The sequence below is a fragment of the Giraffa tippelskirchi genome, chromosome 3 (assembly GCF_054371585.1).
Source record: "Giraffa tippelskirchi isolate mGirTip1 chromosome 3, T2T-mGirTip1v1.2.pri, whole genome shotgun sequence".
Lineage (NCBI taxonomy): Eukaryota > Metazoa > Chordata > Mammalia > Artiodactyla > Giraffidae > Giraffa > Giraffa tippelskirchi.
In genome coordinates, this window is record NC_137277.1 from 7,853,298 (window position 1) to 7,868,030 (window position 14,733).

Genomic DNA, 14,733 nt, shown 5'->3' on the forward strand with positions numbered 1-14,733 from the left:
AGAGAAACCCCAAACCTAAAAATGTGCTCGGTCGCTTCAGTTGTGTCTGACTCTTTGCGACCCCATGGACCGTAGCCTGCCAGGCTCCCGTGTCCATGGGGTTTTCCTGGCAAGAATACTGGAGTGGGCTGCCATGCCCTCCTCCAGGGGATCTTCCTGACCCAGGGATCAAACCTGGGCCTCCTGCACTGCAGGGGGATTCTTTACTACTGAGCCACTGGGGGAGCCACAAACCTAAAGCCACAACAACTTTAAAAAGAAAAGCTTCCCAGAGCAAAAATGAGTCTGTCTGGGGGCTGGAGGCCTGAGATGAGATGGGCATGTGGGGTTGGTGGCGAGTCCCCTCGAGGGTCTCGGTGGCCTCCTCCTTTGAGCTTTTCTTCTCCCTCAAGTCTCTCTTCTTAGCCTGGGCTGAGAAGAAGTCTCTCTTCTCTCCCTGGGCTTCCTCCTAATTGCTCCTCCTTCTTCCAGCTCTAATCCCGGGCTTGGCCTCATATGGGCCTGAAACAGAAGCCCAGCCTGGTATCTCCTGGAACTGACAGGTGCCAGGGCTCTGCTGTTCTTTGGGAAATGCTTACAATCAGGGCTTCTTGCTTCTCTCTCCAAGGAAACAAAGATTCAAGTGAGAGAGGTGTTGCCTGGGGGCTGTGGGTGGTGACCCGTGACCCTCTCCATTCTAGCTCCCTTTTCTTGGACCAAACTTTGTCCCTCAACACCCACCACCTTGCTCCTTTATTCTAATTTAAAGGAAAGTCACTTAAAGAACATTCTGAGGAGTTCTTGGGCCCTCTCTGGGTCTGTTCAGGACGCTTGGGTGTCTGACAAGTGGTGGGTGAGCCCCGGGTAAACCGAGGGGAGGAAGGAGGCTGCCCAGGAAGGGGGTCACTCAGCTCCCCAAGGTGGGGTCCCTGCCGCCCTCACCTCGGGCTGCAACTCAGGCTGCTCCTTCTTTTGATGGGCTTCCTTCAAAATCTTCATGTCTTCCATGAGGTCCTGGAGCAGCTCGGGGCCCTGTGAGGTAGAAAAGGAGCCGCGAGCCGCGGGGATCCCAGGCCGTCCCACGCCTCCGTCGGGGCTCCGGGACTCCTCCCAGGAGCGCGTCTCTGGGGGTGGGGCGCTGGAGAGCGGCCTGGAGGGGGCGGACCGCCCGCACACCCACCTGGAAGACCAGTTTGCTGTCCTTCCTGCCTTTCGTCGGCCCTGTTTGCCCCTTCTCCTGCGTCAGCAAGGCCAAATCCTTCATTTCCAGCCAGTCGCGGTCGTCCAGCCCTCCAGTCTGGGTGGGGAGGTGCTGCACGTGCGTCACGATGGCCTGCACCTGGCTCCCCATGGTCTTAAGCTGCCGGCTGAGGTCCTGGACCTGGCCGCCCAGGTCCTTCACCCGGTTCTCCAGCGTCTGCGGGCTCGTCTGCGGCTGCGCCCTGGTCACGCTGCTCCTCCGCCTCTCTTTGGGCGCCGGCAGCTGCGGGGTGCTGGTCGGCAGCTGCGGGGTGCTGGTCGACACCTGCGGGGACTCAAAGGAGCGACTCTGGTCGAGCATTGGAGACTGGAAGTTGATCCGCGTATCCTGCAGGTTGAGGCTCTTAATCATGGCCACGATGAGCGTGTGCAGGGCCGTGAAGTTGACGGCGCCCACCTCTGGGGTGCCGATGGCGAGGTCAGCCAGCTCCCGGAGGGAAATCAAGGGGGCCGTCGCGGGCGGCATCGTGCGCCTTCTTGGGCGGCCCTGCCCACCTCACTGCTTGCCCCGCTTCTGGGGCCTTTCAGGGACCCTGAGAGGCCCTGGGGCGCCCCTGCCCCTGGGTTCAGCCGCGCTGGGCACCAGTCTCGGTCTGGAGCCTGTCTGGAGTACGGAGAGGAAGCGCCCGGCCACCGGGCTTCTCACTCTTCACTCCCGGGAAACCCGGGTCCCGGGACGGCAGAGCCTCTGCCGTCAGCTCGCCGCCATCAGATCACTGAGCTCGAACCCGGGAGTGCAGTGTCCAGGCGGCCGGCGGACGTTTGGAACGAAGTTCTTGGCCGCGTTCGCTGCCCGCTTGTGGGGGCCCCCACGCGCATTCGGGGGATTCCACGGAAGAACACGCTCCGCGGAGAGTTGGCCTCGGTGTGGAGATCTGCTGGTCCTTGAAGCCACCCCAGACCCAAGTAGAGCCTGTTCTAGTGGGTCGAGAAGCCCTGGTCACACCCCAAAGCACCACCAATTTTGGTTCTCAGTAAACGCCCCCCACCCCCACCCAGGGAATCCATCAATTTGGGGGTAGAAGGGTGGAGGCCCCCTAAGGCTCACCTAGGTTCCAGTTGATTCACTCTGGGGGGTGGGGGTGGTGTCACAATAATGCAGATTTAAAACATCTGCTTACAACGCAGGAGACCTGGGTTTGATCCCTGGATTGGGAAGATCCCTCGGGGAAGGAAACGGCAACCCACTCCCGTACTCTTGCCTGGAAAATCCCATGGGCTACAGTCCATGTGGTCGCAGTCGGACACGACTGGGCGACTTCACTTCACTTTAAGAGGCCTCATGGCCACTGAGTTTTGTGTGTCCCCTTCACAGGACAATGACAATCCAAGAGACAGTTGTGAGACGTTGGCCCCTTGGACACAGTTCCCATATCTTTGCTCAGTCAGAAGGGAAGGTAACTTAAAGACCACTCACACTACCCAGGTGGTTCCAGTTAGCCACCAGCTGACAGAACTTTCTGTGCTGCCCTGGCCTCACTTATCTCAGAACACACTCAAGTGGTCACGTGCCAGCATCTCCCTGGTTACACAGCAGGGCCGATGAGATAGGACCAGGGGGAAAGTGATGCTCTCAGCAACTGAGGCTTGTTCTCCCATACCCGAGTCTCCCAGGAAATTGGTACCGCTTTCAGTGCTTACCTTCCAGATAGTTACAGAAAACCTGCACCAGCGCTTATACTAGATATTATTTTCACTACTTTTCAAAGTCAAATTTTCAGTGTGAACTGGTAAAATTGAAACCCTCCATGTTCACTCCCTACCCCTCTCCAAAATAAAAGCAGTGTTTCTTGGAGTTAAACGAGTCTGTAACCTCCATGAGGGTTAACAACCCAAGGATTTTTGTTCACTATTATATTCCCAGAGCCTGACACACAGCAGGCCTTCAGATGGGTTGTTGAGATCAAAAGAAGAAATTCTTCAGACCTCCCTGGTGGTCCAGTGGTTAGGACTCTGCGTGTCCACTGCAGAGGACACGGGTTTAATCCTGGTTAGGGAACTAAGATCTCACATGCCGCAAGGAAAGGCCAAAAAATAGGGGAAAAAAATTCTTTGCAGTCTTTTTGCACATACACTCCTCCATTAGAAAACATAAAGCCAGGTCACAGTCATAGCTGAAGCTTTTCGATTGAGTGTCAGCTGTACTGGAAGGTGAGATGTGTGGGCTTAGTCGATTCTAAGTTCAAGGACCTTTCAGAAGACTGTGACTGCTACTACACTAAGGCCAGAACATCAACTCTCTGGGCCCTCATGTTCCCATTTTCATGTCCCTGAGACTTGCTATCACGCCAGGCACATGCTGCTGCTGCTGCTGCTGCTGCTGCTAAGTCACTTCAGTCGTGTCCGACTCTGTGCAACCCCATAGATGGCAGCTCACCAGGCTCCGCCGTCCCTGGGATTCTCCAGGCAAGAACACTGGAGTGGGTTGCCATTTCCTTATCCAACGCATGAAAGTGAAAAGTGAAAGTGAAGTTGCTCAGTCGTGTCCGACTCTTCTCAACCCCATGGACTGCAGCCTACCAGGCTCCTCCATCCATGGGATTTTCCAGACAAGAGTACTGGAGTGGGGTGCCATTGCCTTCTCTGCAGGCACACACTAGGACTCACTAAATGCCAATACAAAGGGCTTGTTCTAATATACTCCAATTCTAATCCCAGGAAATGTACACCTAAATGCTTCTATTAAATAAGTACATTTAAAATCTCTCTTAGAGACACAGAGAACACTCAGAGGAAGTATAAATGGAATTTGGGGTTGAAAAGGACCTTGGCTTTCGATTCCAAACCTCCCCTTTGACAGCTGAGAGAGACCCAGGAAAGGGTCATTGGCCCAACCTCCAGGACAAAACCAGTCTGCTGGGTAACAGCAGTCCACGGCACTTCCTCTACAACCACGGGAATTATTTCATAATTAAGTTCTTTTCTCAAGATCCTCCTACTTGGACTCGTAACAGAAGGCAACTTTTTTGTGTGCTTGAGAAAGGCAATGTGCTCAGGTCTCTATGGTGGGCTGGGAACTTTCCTAGCTGTTAGGAAAGTGAGAAAAATGTCCAGGAAACTTCCCCACAGAGAAATGCAATGGTACAAGTAAGTGAATCGGCGTTTATTCTCTCTCAGAAACCAACAGAACAAGTGAGCGACTGCAGTTCGTTTCCGGGCGGACACTCCTCCCTCCGTTTCATTCAGTTCTGACTTGGATCAGACTAGAAGGTATAAAAAGTCTACATGGCACTTGTGGCAAGACCTGCCTGACAAATAAGATGTCGACTTTAACAGAATCAGGACTGTGTCGTTTTGAATGCTGGCAGACGAAATGCAGTGCTAAGTAACGCAGCCGACCTGCGTCGCCTAGCACGCGGGGCAGAGTCCAGCCTAGGCCTATTAAACTAACAACCACCACTTAGGTGTCAAATGCTCAACACTCAAATATTCAGATATGAATATCCAAACATTCAAATATTCACTGACCATTCAACAAGAATTTAACTTCAGGGAACGTGAGGGGAAGGGGATGGAATGTGCAGAGGGACATGTCTGTCTAGGGCCGGGGCCAGCCATGGACCTGGGCCGTCCCGCATTCAAGGCTTCTGCAGTGTCTGGGCGGAAGGCAGGCAAGTGGGCAGCTCTGCAGTGAGGACACTAACAACACAGCGAATTCTTTTATTTGCAATTGAAGAGCAACGTGGGGATCCAGAGATAGGTGTGACCAACGCGAAGTCCTCGCTAGGAGCACCACCACCAACGCTTCATTGCTCACTGGCTGTTGGCAAGCAGGCTCTTACAGAAAAAGAGGATTCTCTAGAAAAGACTGGGGGAAAGCTGACCGGTGAGACGACAAGTGGAACAGGAACGGTGCTCAGCTTCCCTAACCAGGTTCAACATGAACACAGACGTTTCCCTGCGGTGGAAACAACTGAATGAACGTTAGCGAGTCAGGATTTCATCTGCCCTTCACCCCCTTTCAACATCAGCAAGATTTTCAGATTCTGTTCAGGAAGGCATCTAACTTTTTTTTAAGTGACAGGATGGCGACAGCAGACAGCTGAGGCCATCCCCCCAGGACCCCTGTCGTCCCCTGGACTATCTTAATGCCTCCTACCCAACGAACTTGGCAAGAGAAACCATCCGCCTCCCTTGAAAGAAACACCGTGTACATAACTGATGGCACTGCTCTTCACATGTTTTCCTTAGGAGTTCTAGGGCCAAGGCAACCGCGAGAGCTAGTCGTCCACTGTGATGTTCCGGAAGAGGTATGCCATGGACTCCCCGTTATGGATTCTCCGGATTGCTTCAGAAAGAATCAGACTGATGTCCACAGTCTTTATCTTGGGACACTGCAGCTTCTGTACCTCGTGAGGGACAGTATTCGTCACCACCACCTGGTTGATATGGTAACAGAAAATCAACATTGTCACTGACGTTGTGTGGCCTGACGCGGTCACTTGGAAACGTGTATCTAACATTTGGTACCCACAGACCAAGTTCCAAACTACAATACCTTATTCCATGTTTTTACAAACTAAACCAACGCTACACAAGGGAAGGGTTACATTCAAGAGAAGGCATTCAAAAGAGAAGCTTATGGAGGTCTTGGTCTATGTATGCAGAAATGATAGGGTGAGACCCAGCTCGGCGAGAAACCTTCCTATTAGGAAAGAAGTTAGGTCTTGAGAGAAATGCTACTTTAGAATCAAATCATACTGAAATACAATTATACTGAAGTACAGAGAGCAAGTCTTTATGAAAACAGACATATATTCCTAACTGTGCGCATTTGTGCTAAGTCGCTTTAGTCATGTTCGACTCTTTACAACCCTATAGACTGTAGCCCACCAGGCTCCTCTGTTCATGAGATTCTCCAGGCAAGAATACTGGAGTGGTTGCCATGCCCGCCTCCAGGGGATCTTCTCGACCCAGGGATTGAACCTGTGTCTCCTGCTGCTCCTGCATTGCAGGCGGATTCTTTACCGCTGAGCTACCAGGCAAGCCCATATTTCTAACTGTAAATCTGATATCCGCCTAGAGAGACTGCTAGCCACCTAAAGCATGACTTCAGTCCTTTGGAGAGGGAGGAAGAGATACTGACTGAGCTACTGAACTATTCACAGAAGACAGAGCAGCAAATTATGACTCAGGAGCAGACAGACCTCTAAGTTGAACTAAGTGAACTTCCTTGAATGGCTCACCCAGGACGTCTACCTTACACAGAAATAATGTTAGCTCTTTCCGTATAAAATAAACATTTAAAAACTCAAAAAGAGCAGACAGACCTCGTCGATGGAGGACTCCTCGATCAGACGGGGGGCCTCTGCGGACAGGATGCCGTGGGTGGCCATGACGTAGATTCTGTAAGCGCCTCTCTCCTTCAGAATCTCCGCAGCAGCAACGAAGCTTTCCACGTCGTCAATGATGTCGTCCTGCGGAGAGACCCGCGCCCGTGCTCGAGGAGGTCCCTCCATCCCCGTCTGCAAACACACGTCTCTCCGCACTTTGCTCCCGAGGGTGTCCAGTGGAAAAACGGAGCCATCCACTGGGTCAAAGACAGGGCTGGACACCCCTCGGCAGCGGCAACAGAGCCGCGCGGACTGAACTTCAGAGGAGAGAGCGGCACAGCCTTCCAGCCACACGTCACATTTCGGCTTCCGCTCAGGAGATCTCCCAAGATTCCTCTCCCTATTTCAAACTTCTGATGAAAACCACATAGCCAGTGTCTCATTTACTTTTTGCCCAAGAGAAAGTTAATTGATGGGAACAGAGCAATGAAGTGAGCCATAGTAAAGGTCTGATCCAGTGGCCCAGTAGAGGCAGTTTAGAGCTGGGAGCACAGGTATTGTGTTAAAGTAACCAAGGAGACACACACTTTCGTTAGTGAAAATTGAAGGGCTCTCTAGCTCATTTCATGGCCCACAAACTTAAGGGTGAGTAGTAGGGTCAGCTGCTTTGATAGAACCCAGAGCCCTGAAGACAAAGGTTATTTGTGGAACTGAATTTACTTACTACTGTGCTCATTTTACATATGTAAGTTGTAATAATCCCTGTTCATCTGGTCTAAAAGCTTCTGATACTTGTCCTAGGGGAGTTCAAGGCTAGACGGATCCATTTAAATGTACCATCATCACTGGACACCCATCCCAAGGTGGACACCTACGAAAAGCCGGTGATGTGATCTCTGCACAGGAGGGGGACGGTGACCTACCACTATGATCGCGATGCGTCCTCCCACATCTCCAACTACCGTTATGGGCGGCTTCTCCTTGGCCATCATCACTAGGAAAGCAAAACAAATCACAAGACCCCAGTCAGCCAAGGGTCACTACGTGAATGAAGTCATCACATCACATTCCCTGGAAGTGGTGGCAGAGCCTGGACAGACAATTTAAGAATGTGCGGATTCCCCTCAGTCAACCTGGGGCCTCTCAGAGACGGGTTATCTAGAGGAGCACCGTCCAGCAGCAAGGAAGCAGAGTTTAAACTCTCCATACCCACATCACAAAGCAAAAAGAAACAGGTGAAATTCACAGACTTTTCCCTTTACACAGTATATGTAACATCATTTTGACACATAATCAATATGCACCTTTATTAGAGACGTTTTACTTTTTATCACTGTCTTCCTATTTGTGTGCCTTCACAACACGTGGTGATTCTCAGTTGGGACCAACCGTGTTTCAAGGGCTCAGCGGCCCCGTGTGCCCAAGATGCAGACCACCCTGGGTGCACGGGGGCCTCCGGAAGACGGAGGGCGGAGGAGCAGACCAAGAAAGATCTCACTGGTACAGAGAAGCAGCCCCACCGCAATCCCACTCAGAACAGACACTCCAGTAAAGAAACGTAAATAAATGCCGCTCAGTAGAAAGTAAACAGGGAAATGCTGCCAAAGAGCTGCCTTGCCTTCATTTTCTTCCAAAGTGACCTTACTGGGACAAAGAATGTAACCTCACTATCAGATAACTACACCATTGACATGATCGGTTTCCTGAAAATTAGCAAGCTGAAGACAATAATCACAAGTGCATCATCTTTTCCTGATTTAACTGGTCCTTAAAGTTGAGGCTTCTTATCTACTACAAAATTTACACGTGAAAAAGGCCCATCCCGAATACAAAGCAAATCACAGGATGCAGAAGGAACAGAGGAATTCACCTTGAAAGGGGGGTTAAGTAAACTGAGCATGCTGCGTGCTAAGTGGCTCAGCTGTGTCGACTCTTTGCGACCCCATGGACTATAGACCGCCAGGCTCCTCTATCCATGGGGAGATCCTCCAGGCAAGAATACTGGAGGGGTTGCCATGCCCTCCTTCAGGGGATCTTCCTAACCCAGAGATCAAACCCGTGTCTCTTGAGGCTCCTGCACTGCAGGCAGATTCTTTACTGCTGAGCCACCAGGGAAGCCCCAGTAAACTGAGCGGGCAGAAGTATTTCAGAACAGACATTCTGCTTTTTTTGGCAAGTTTTTTTCCAGCCACTCTGCATGGCATGAAGGATCTTAGTTCCCCGATCTGTGCCCCCTGCACTGGGAGTGTGCAGTCTTAACCACTGGACCACAGGGGAAGTCTTGGAAAGCTTCTTTTAATTCTGAAATATCTACTGTAAGAGTAGTGAGGGAAGGGCAAGAGGCTAAATTCAGGGTAATTCTACAGTTTAGTAATTATCAGCAGGCCATCCACCAGAGCTGACTCCTCTCGACAGGTGCTATAAACTTGGAAGAACAGGTATCCCTCTGCGTGTACCAGCAAATCAGCCAGGCTGAAATCCAACACTATGTTACTGGCAAACTTCAACAGACATTTCCTGATTTCCCATCCCAGAAACAAGGGCAATTTCCTGCATTTGGGCAGTCACAAAGGCTCTGGATATAAGCATTACCGAAAACAGGAGGTGAAGAAAGCTGAGCGCTGAAGAATTGATGCTTTTGAACTGTGGTGTTGGAGAAGACTCTTGAGAGTCCCTTGGACTGCAAGGAGATCCAACCAGTCCATCCTAAAGGAGATCAGTCCTGGGTGTTCATTGGAAGGACTGATGTTGAAGCTGAAACTCCAATACTTTGGCCACCTCATGTGAAGAGTTGACTCATTGGAAAAGACCCTGATGCTGGGAAGGATTGTGGGCAGGAGGAGAAGGGGAAAACAGAGGATGAGATGGTTGGATGGCATCACTGACTCAATGGACATGGGTTTGGTAAACTCTGGGAGTTGGTGATGGACGGGGAGGCCTGGCGTGCTGCGATTCATGGGGTCGCAAAAAGTCGGACACAACTGAGGGACTGAACTGAACTGAACTGAACTGAAAACAGGAGGAAGTAAACCACCAACATCAGAAAAGCCTTCCTCAAATCCTGTCTGTAAATCAAACCACGTGGGTAGGTGGTTACGCTGACCTCCCTACTTCTTAAAGAGATGTGGTCCCTTTCTTGACCATTTTTCTCTGTAAAAAAAGAAAAAGACTGCAAGCCAGTATCTCCTGTCAGACCACAGCAGAAACTCGGCTCTAGTTTGATGCTTCTGTTGACTCTTTGGTAAGCCTACCCCCCCGCCCCTGGCATGGCTAGGGTCAAGGCTTAAAAAAAAAAAAAAAAAAGACTGAGAAAACAAAAGCTTCACTCCTGGTACACTCAGTCCCTGCTCATAACTGGCTTTGGGAGCAGCACAAACTCAACACGTAGTTTGGTGGCAACTAAAAAAGAGACAGACTTCATTAGAGCATCAAGAGAACAGGACCTCACAGGACCTCCCTGGTGGCGCAGGGGGTTAAGAATCCGCCTGCCAATGCCAGGGACACGGGTTTAATTCCTGGTCTGGGGAGATCCCACATGCTGCGGAGCAGCTAAACCCATGCTCCACAACAAGAGAGAAGCCACCGCAAGGAGACGTTCAAGCACCCAAACTAGAGAGTAGCCCCTGCTCGTCACAAGTAGAGAAAAGCCTGTGCAGCAACAAAGACCAGCACAGCCAAAAACAAATCAACAAATAAAATTACTAAAAACAAAAAAGGTTAGGTATCAGGTCAAAAGAAAGTGAAAGTGAAAGTGAAGCCGCTCAGTCGTGTCCAACTCTTAGCGATCCCATGGACTGCAGCCTACCAGGACCTCCGTCCATGGGATTTTCCAGGCAACAGGACTGGAGTGGGGTGCCATTGCCTTCTCCAATGCATGAAAGTGAAAAGTGAAAGTGAAGCCGCTCAGTCATGCAAAAGAGCTACATCACTAAAATAAATGCTAAAGTTACCTGGTCACCAATGCCTGGTATCGAGTGTGCTCAGTCACTTCAGTCGTGTCTGACACTTTGTGACCCTACAGACTGCAGCCCACAAGGCTCCTCCGTCCACGGGATGCTCCAGGCAAGAATACTGGAGAGGGTTGCCATGCCCTCCTCCAGGGAATCTTCCTGACCCAGGGATCCAACCCGTGTCTCTTAAGTCTCCTGCGCTGGCAGGCAGGTTCTATACCACTAGCGCCACCTGGAAAGTGCCATCACCCATCTTACCAAAACGCAAAAGCTTAAGATTTCACACCACTGCACATACAACTTTTTACTAAAGCCAAAATTATTTCACACTCTTGGAAAGCCAAGTGCTACCCAGACTAGCTCTACTGTCCTCAATGCCTACAAATGTGTGTAACAAAATATTTCACAAAAGGCAAAATCACTGTAATACCATTCAGTTATTTTAAAATACCAAGATAGCATGTCACTTATAAATAGAATCTAAAAAAATCACACAGATGAACTTATTTACAGAACAAAACAAACTCACAGACTTAGGAAACAGATTTATAGTTACCAAAGGGGAGAGGTGTGAGGGGGGATAAATTAGGAGTTTGGGATTAACAGATATGTTAATATATACACTATGGTATGTAAAATAGTCAGCAAGGACCTACTGTATAGCACAGGGGACTCTACTCAATACTCTGTAATAACGTGTAAGGGAAAAGAATCTGAAAAAGAATCGATATATGTGTGTATGTATATGTATAACATGTGTAATAGATATAATAGTAAATGTATAACTAAACTAGGCTTCCCTGGTAGCTCAGTGGTTAAGAATCCAACTGCCAGTTCAGGAGATGCAGGTTCAATCCCTGGATCAGGAAGATCCCCTGGAGAAGGAAACGGCAACCCACTCTAGTATTCTTGCCTGGGAAATCCCATGGACACAGGAATCTGGCCAGCTACAGTCCATATAGTCACAAGAGTCAGACAGACAACTTAGCAACTAAACAGCAACAACCACAAATAACTAAACCACTTTGCTATACACTCAAAATTAACATGGTACTGTAAATCAACTATACTCCAAAATAAAATAATTTTTAAATCATATTAATACTAAAAAAAGAAATAAAATTTAAAACTTGTAAAAAAAAAAAATACCAGAATATATCCATGTAGGAATGAACTCCTAGCCATTCATACTATTCAAAACTGTCTTCAATTTACAAATAGAATAAAGACACGGCTGATCTTACATGGCAATTCCAGCCCTGGGTGGACAGTTGCGTTCTTGACCATCGGTGGGGAATGGCGGCCGTCGTCCATGTCCATCTCCGCACACTGGGCCTCCCCGTGGATGACAGCCAGGCCCAGACGCAGCCTCTCCGCGTACGACTGGGCCCTGAGAGGAAGCCAACAGGAGAGGGTGAGATGCATGGGAAGGAAGACCCAAGCCCAGCCTTTTCACTTCATTAACCACAGAATGAAAATACCAGTCTACCTTTTAGGGACACGCAAAGTAACTGTTCCTACAAGTCAGAATGTGAGGCTTAGGCCAGAATGCAAATGTCTCAAGAGGCACCCAAGGTGGGAAGTGCGCTGGCATCTGATTCTGGTCATTTTGGTTCTACTCTTTGCCCAAAAGCCTCACATTCATCTTTAGTTGCTTTTTAGTTTTGTTTTTTCTCTATTTTTTTGCTGCTTGTCACACCGGGATATTAGTTCCCTAGCCAGGGAGGGAAGCTGAGACCCCGGTAGTGGAAACTCAGTGTCTTAACCACTGGACTGCCAGGGAAGTCACTCATCTTCAGAATTCTGATCAAAAAGCTCTCAAAAACCACTGCCTGAAAGGCACTTGTGGCATTCCTGTTTTCCTTTTGCTGAGAACTCGAAGGAAGAACTTCACTTTCTCCCAAGGGAAAACTGAGTAATTCCAAGAACCACTCACGTTATTTGGAGACTAGAGGTAAAGCTGTGGTTTGGAGTATGACAATGACTTGGGGGAAAGCTGGACTCGTGAGCTTTCACAGGCTATATTACGACAGACCCCGGATCCTAACACAGCCCATTTTGACTTCAGAAGCACCCAAAAGGGATGAGTGTGTCTGGCTTATTTACCTTTTTGCAGCATCCGGTGACTTAGCTACAATGACTGCATTTCTGTAATTTGGAATCTAGATTTGGAGGAAAAATAAGAAAATACTGAAAAGATATCAAAAAATAAATAAATAAACAAAAATACTTGGGTGCTGGCATTACATCTTTTTTCCTCTTATAAAAGTGATCCATATTAGCAAATAAGTATGCTAGAATCTCATTCACACAGTTACCATTTATTAATACCTATCAATTAGCATCATGGCCAAAGTAGGCTACATTAAGAAGATAAAAAACAATTCTTAAAACCTTCATTTTAGAAAACATAAGCAAATCGCTAAAGATACTAAGAAGGAAATCTGTCTTTAATGTCTTTAAAAAATAAAAGATCCTCGGTGCCTCAACGCTGACCCTGGCTGGCTGCCTCAGGCATGAAGACTTCAGCAAGAGATCATGTGATCACCCTTTGTGCCTTTCAATATGGAAACCTGGTACCAGAGAAGAACTACATGGGGTCTCTTTTGAGGACAGGGGGTATTTGCTGGTGCTCCTCACTTCTTCCTGGATATACTGAAGCAGGAAAGGTGAGGCTCTAAGGTTGTCCACGGGAAAGCTGAAAAAGCCTTGTATTTCCTTTTGATGAAGATCCATAGTGATAATGTGAGTTAAACCTGAAATTTTAAAACACAAAATTACAAAGTTCACCTCTACACGTTGACGGCTACAGTGGACACAACCTAGACGCCCAATGCCTGCTTCCTAACAGAAGACTGAAGGCAGGGGGTACCGTGAACAAGTGTGCTGGTTCTACACCTTATTTGCAACCTTAACAAAACTTTGTAAAGAATGTTAAGCCTGATGTAAAGGAGCCTATAACCTTCCACGCGGATTAGAAAACTAAACCTAGAAAAACAGTGCTCTCTTCCACTCTAACCATTAGCTTGGGGCTGAAAACCAGGAAAAGAAAAATCAGGCAGAAGCAAAAATATGAATAGGGCATTAAATACTGGAGCAAAAATAGATGTAAAAAACAAGTAAGCCCTTGATTAAAGAATCTAGGAAGAAATGTTGAAGGGTTGTGGATAAATGCAGAAGGAAGAAGAAAGCAAAAGCAAAGTAATATATACACTAGAAAGAAAGAAACCATAAAACACAGGATAAGACACTGAAGAGTCTGGAAAACTCTGTGTTATGTGCTAAGAGAACGGGTTAGGAAGTATGCTTACAGAGAAACAGTGAAAACATACTCTTATAATCAACAGTGCTAAACAAAAGAAAATGTACATTCATGGCAAGTGGCCAAGCTCGCTGAAACATTTCCAGAGCAAAATTTCTGGTTCTTTGGAAAGAACCAGAATTACTTGTTCTTTCCAGAAACATTACACATTTTTAAAGAATGGAATTCAAATATGTTTCTGAGGACTCAGATCTATATTTGAGTTTTTAAATAAACATGAAGCAAATAAAATCCCAACAACTGAAAGGTTGTTACACTGAACAGAAAGTATGTCACTACAAAAACATATGATGAAAATGATCTGCTACACAGAAAGACAATCAGGGAGGGAGAAGAGAGTATATAAGCTGAACAAACGGTAAGAGAAAAACCCAGTTTTACTACTATGTACATACACAGAATTTCGTGCTCTGTCGCGCTTGACTCTGTGACCCCATGGACTGTAGCCCGCCAGCCTCCTCTGTCCATAGGATTACTCCAGCAAGAATACTGGAGTGGGTTGCCATTTCCTCCTCTAACGGACTTCCCCAACCCAGGGATCAGATCGAACCTGCGTCTCCTGTGGCTCCTGCATTGGCAGGGGGGAATTCTTTATCACTGAGCCCCTGGTAGCTAAGGTTTAAACAAATCTAGACCTGAAGCTCAAAAGATCACAGCCGAATGCCAAGATGGGTCAGCTAAAATTTCAATGATGATAAGATGACTAGGATGTAGAATGAGGAAAAAGTCCAAGTTGAGAGAAAAGAATCCTGAAGCAGACAACGTCACTCTAAAGTGGGACAAAGAGGAAAAAAAATGTACACCTAAGCTCACGGATCCCTAACCAGAATTATGCAAAAGCAAGCAAGACAAAGAAACTACCCAACAACACTCAGAGAAATAAGTCTCCACCAACCACCTATGGGTGGCGGGGTATAGACCACTCTGGCCCGGGGAGGGTCCTAACCGC

At 48.2% G+C, this 14,733-nt stretch overlaps 2 protein-coding genes and 2 long non-coding RNA genes across 11 annotated transcripts in view; 2 read left to right on the plus strand and 2 right to left on the minus strand.

The window, feature by feature from the left end:
- Nucleotides 1-1,963, minus strand: part of QRICH2 (glutamine rich 2) — a 24,642-nt gene extending 22,679 nt beyond the window's left edge. For all 6 annotated transcript variants that reach the window (XR_014078431.1, XR_014078429.1, XR_014078430.1 and 3 more), the window contains exons 1-2: nt 1,160-1,963; nt 922-1,011 (exon numbers count right to left, since the gene is read on the minus strand). Coding sequence is in view for 3 of the 6 variants with exons in the window: in XM_081575466.1 (XP_081431592.1) it covers nt 922-1,011; nt 1,160-1,705 (636 nt within the window). In the remaining 3 variants the exon portion in view is untranslated. The remainder of the gene's footprint in view (nt 1-921; nt 1,012-1,159) is intronic.
- LOC145540631 (uncharacterized) overlaps nt 1-14,641 on the plus strand; it is a 25,401-nt gene extending 10,760 nt beyond the window's left edge. The window contains exon 2 of the long non-coding RNA XR_014078434.1: nt 11,684-14,641. This is a non-coding gene — a long non-coding RNA (uncharacterized LOC145540631). The remainder of the gene's footprint in view (nt 1-11,683) is intronic.
- The window catches only part of PRPSAP1 (phosphoribosyl pyrophosphate synthetase associated protein 1), a 24,517-nt gene continuing 14,668 nt past the window's right edge, over nt 4,885-14,733 (minus strand). The window contains exons 5-10 of one of the 3 annotated variants that reach the window (XM_081575484.1): nt 13,103-13,218; nt 12,569-12,624; nt 11,707-11,852; nt 7,436-7,506; nt 6,510-6,656; nt 4,885-5,618 (exon numbers count right to left, since the gene is read on the minus strand). In XM_081575484.1, coding sequence (XP_081431610.1) covers nt 5,460-5,618; nt 6,510-6,656; nt 7,436-7,506; nt 11,707-11,852; nt 12,569-12,624; nt 13,103-13,218 — 695 coding nt within the window. In that variant the 3' untranslated portion in view covers nt 4,885-5,459. Of the gene's footprint in view, nt 5,619-6,505; nt 6,657-7,435; nt 7,507-11,706; nt 11,853-12,568; nt 12,625-13,102; nt 13,219-14,733 lie in introns of all 3 variants that reach the window. The other 2 variants (XM_081575485.1, XM_081575486.1) reach the window with 2 other exon arrangements.
- Nucleotides 7,314-11,608, plus strand: LOC145540630 (uncharacterized). The gene is made up of 2 exons (XR_014078433.1): nt 7,314-7,747; nt 7,891-11,608. It is a non-coding gene; the product is annotated as an uncharacterized LOC145540630 (long non-coding RNA).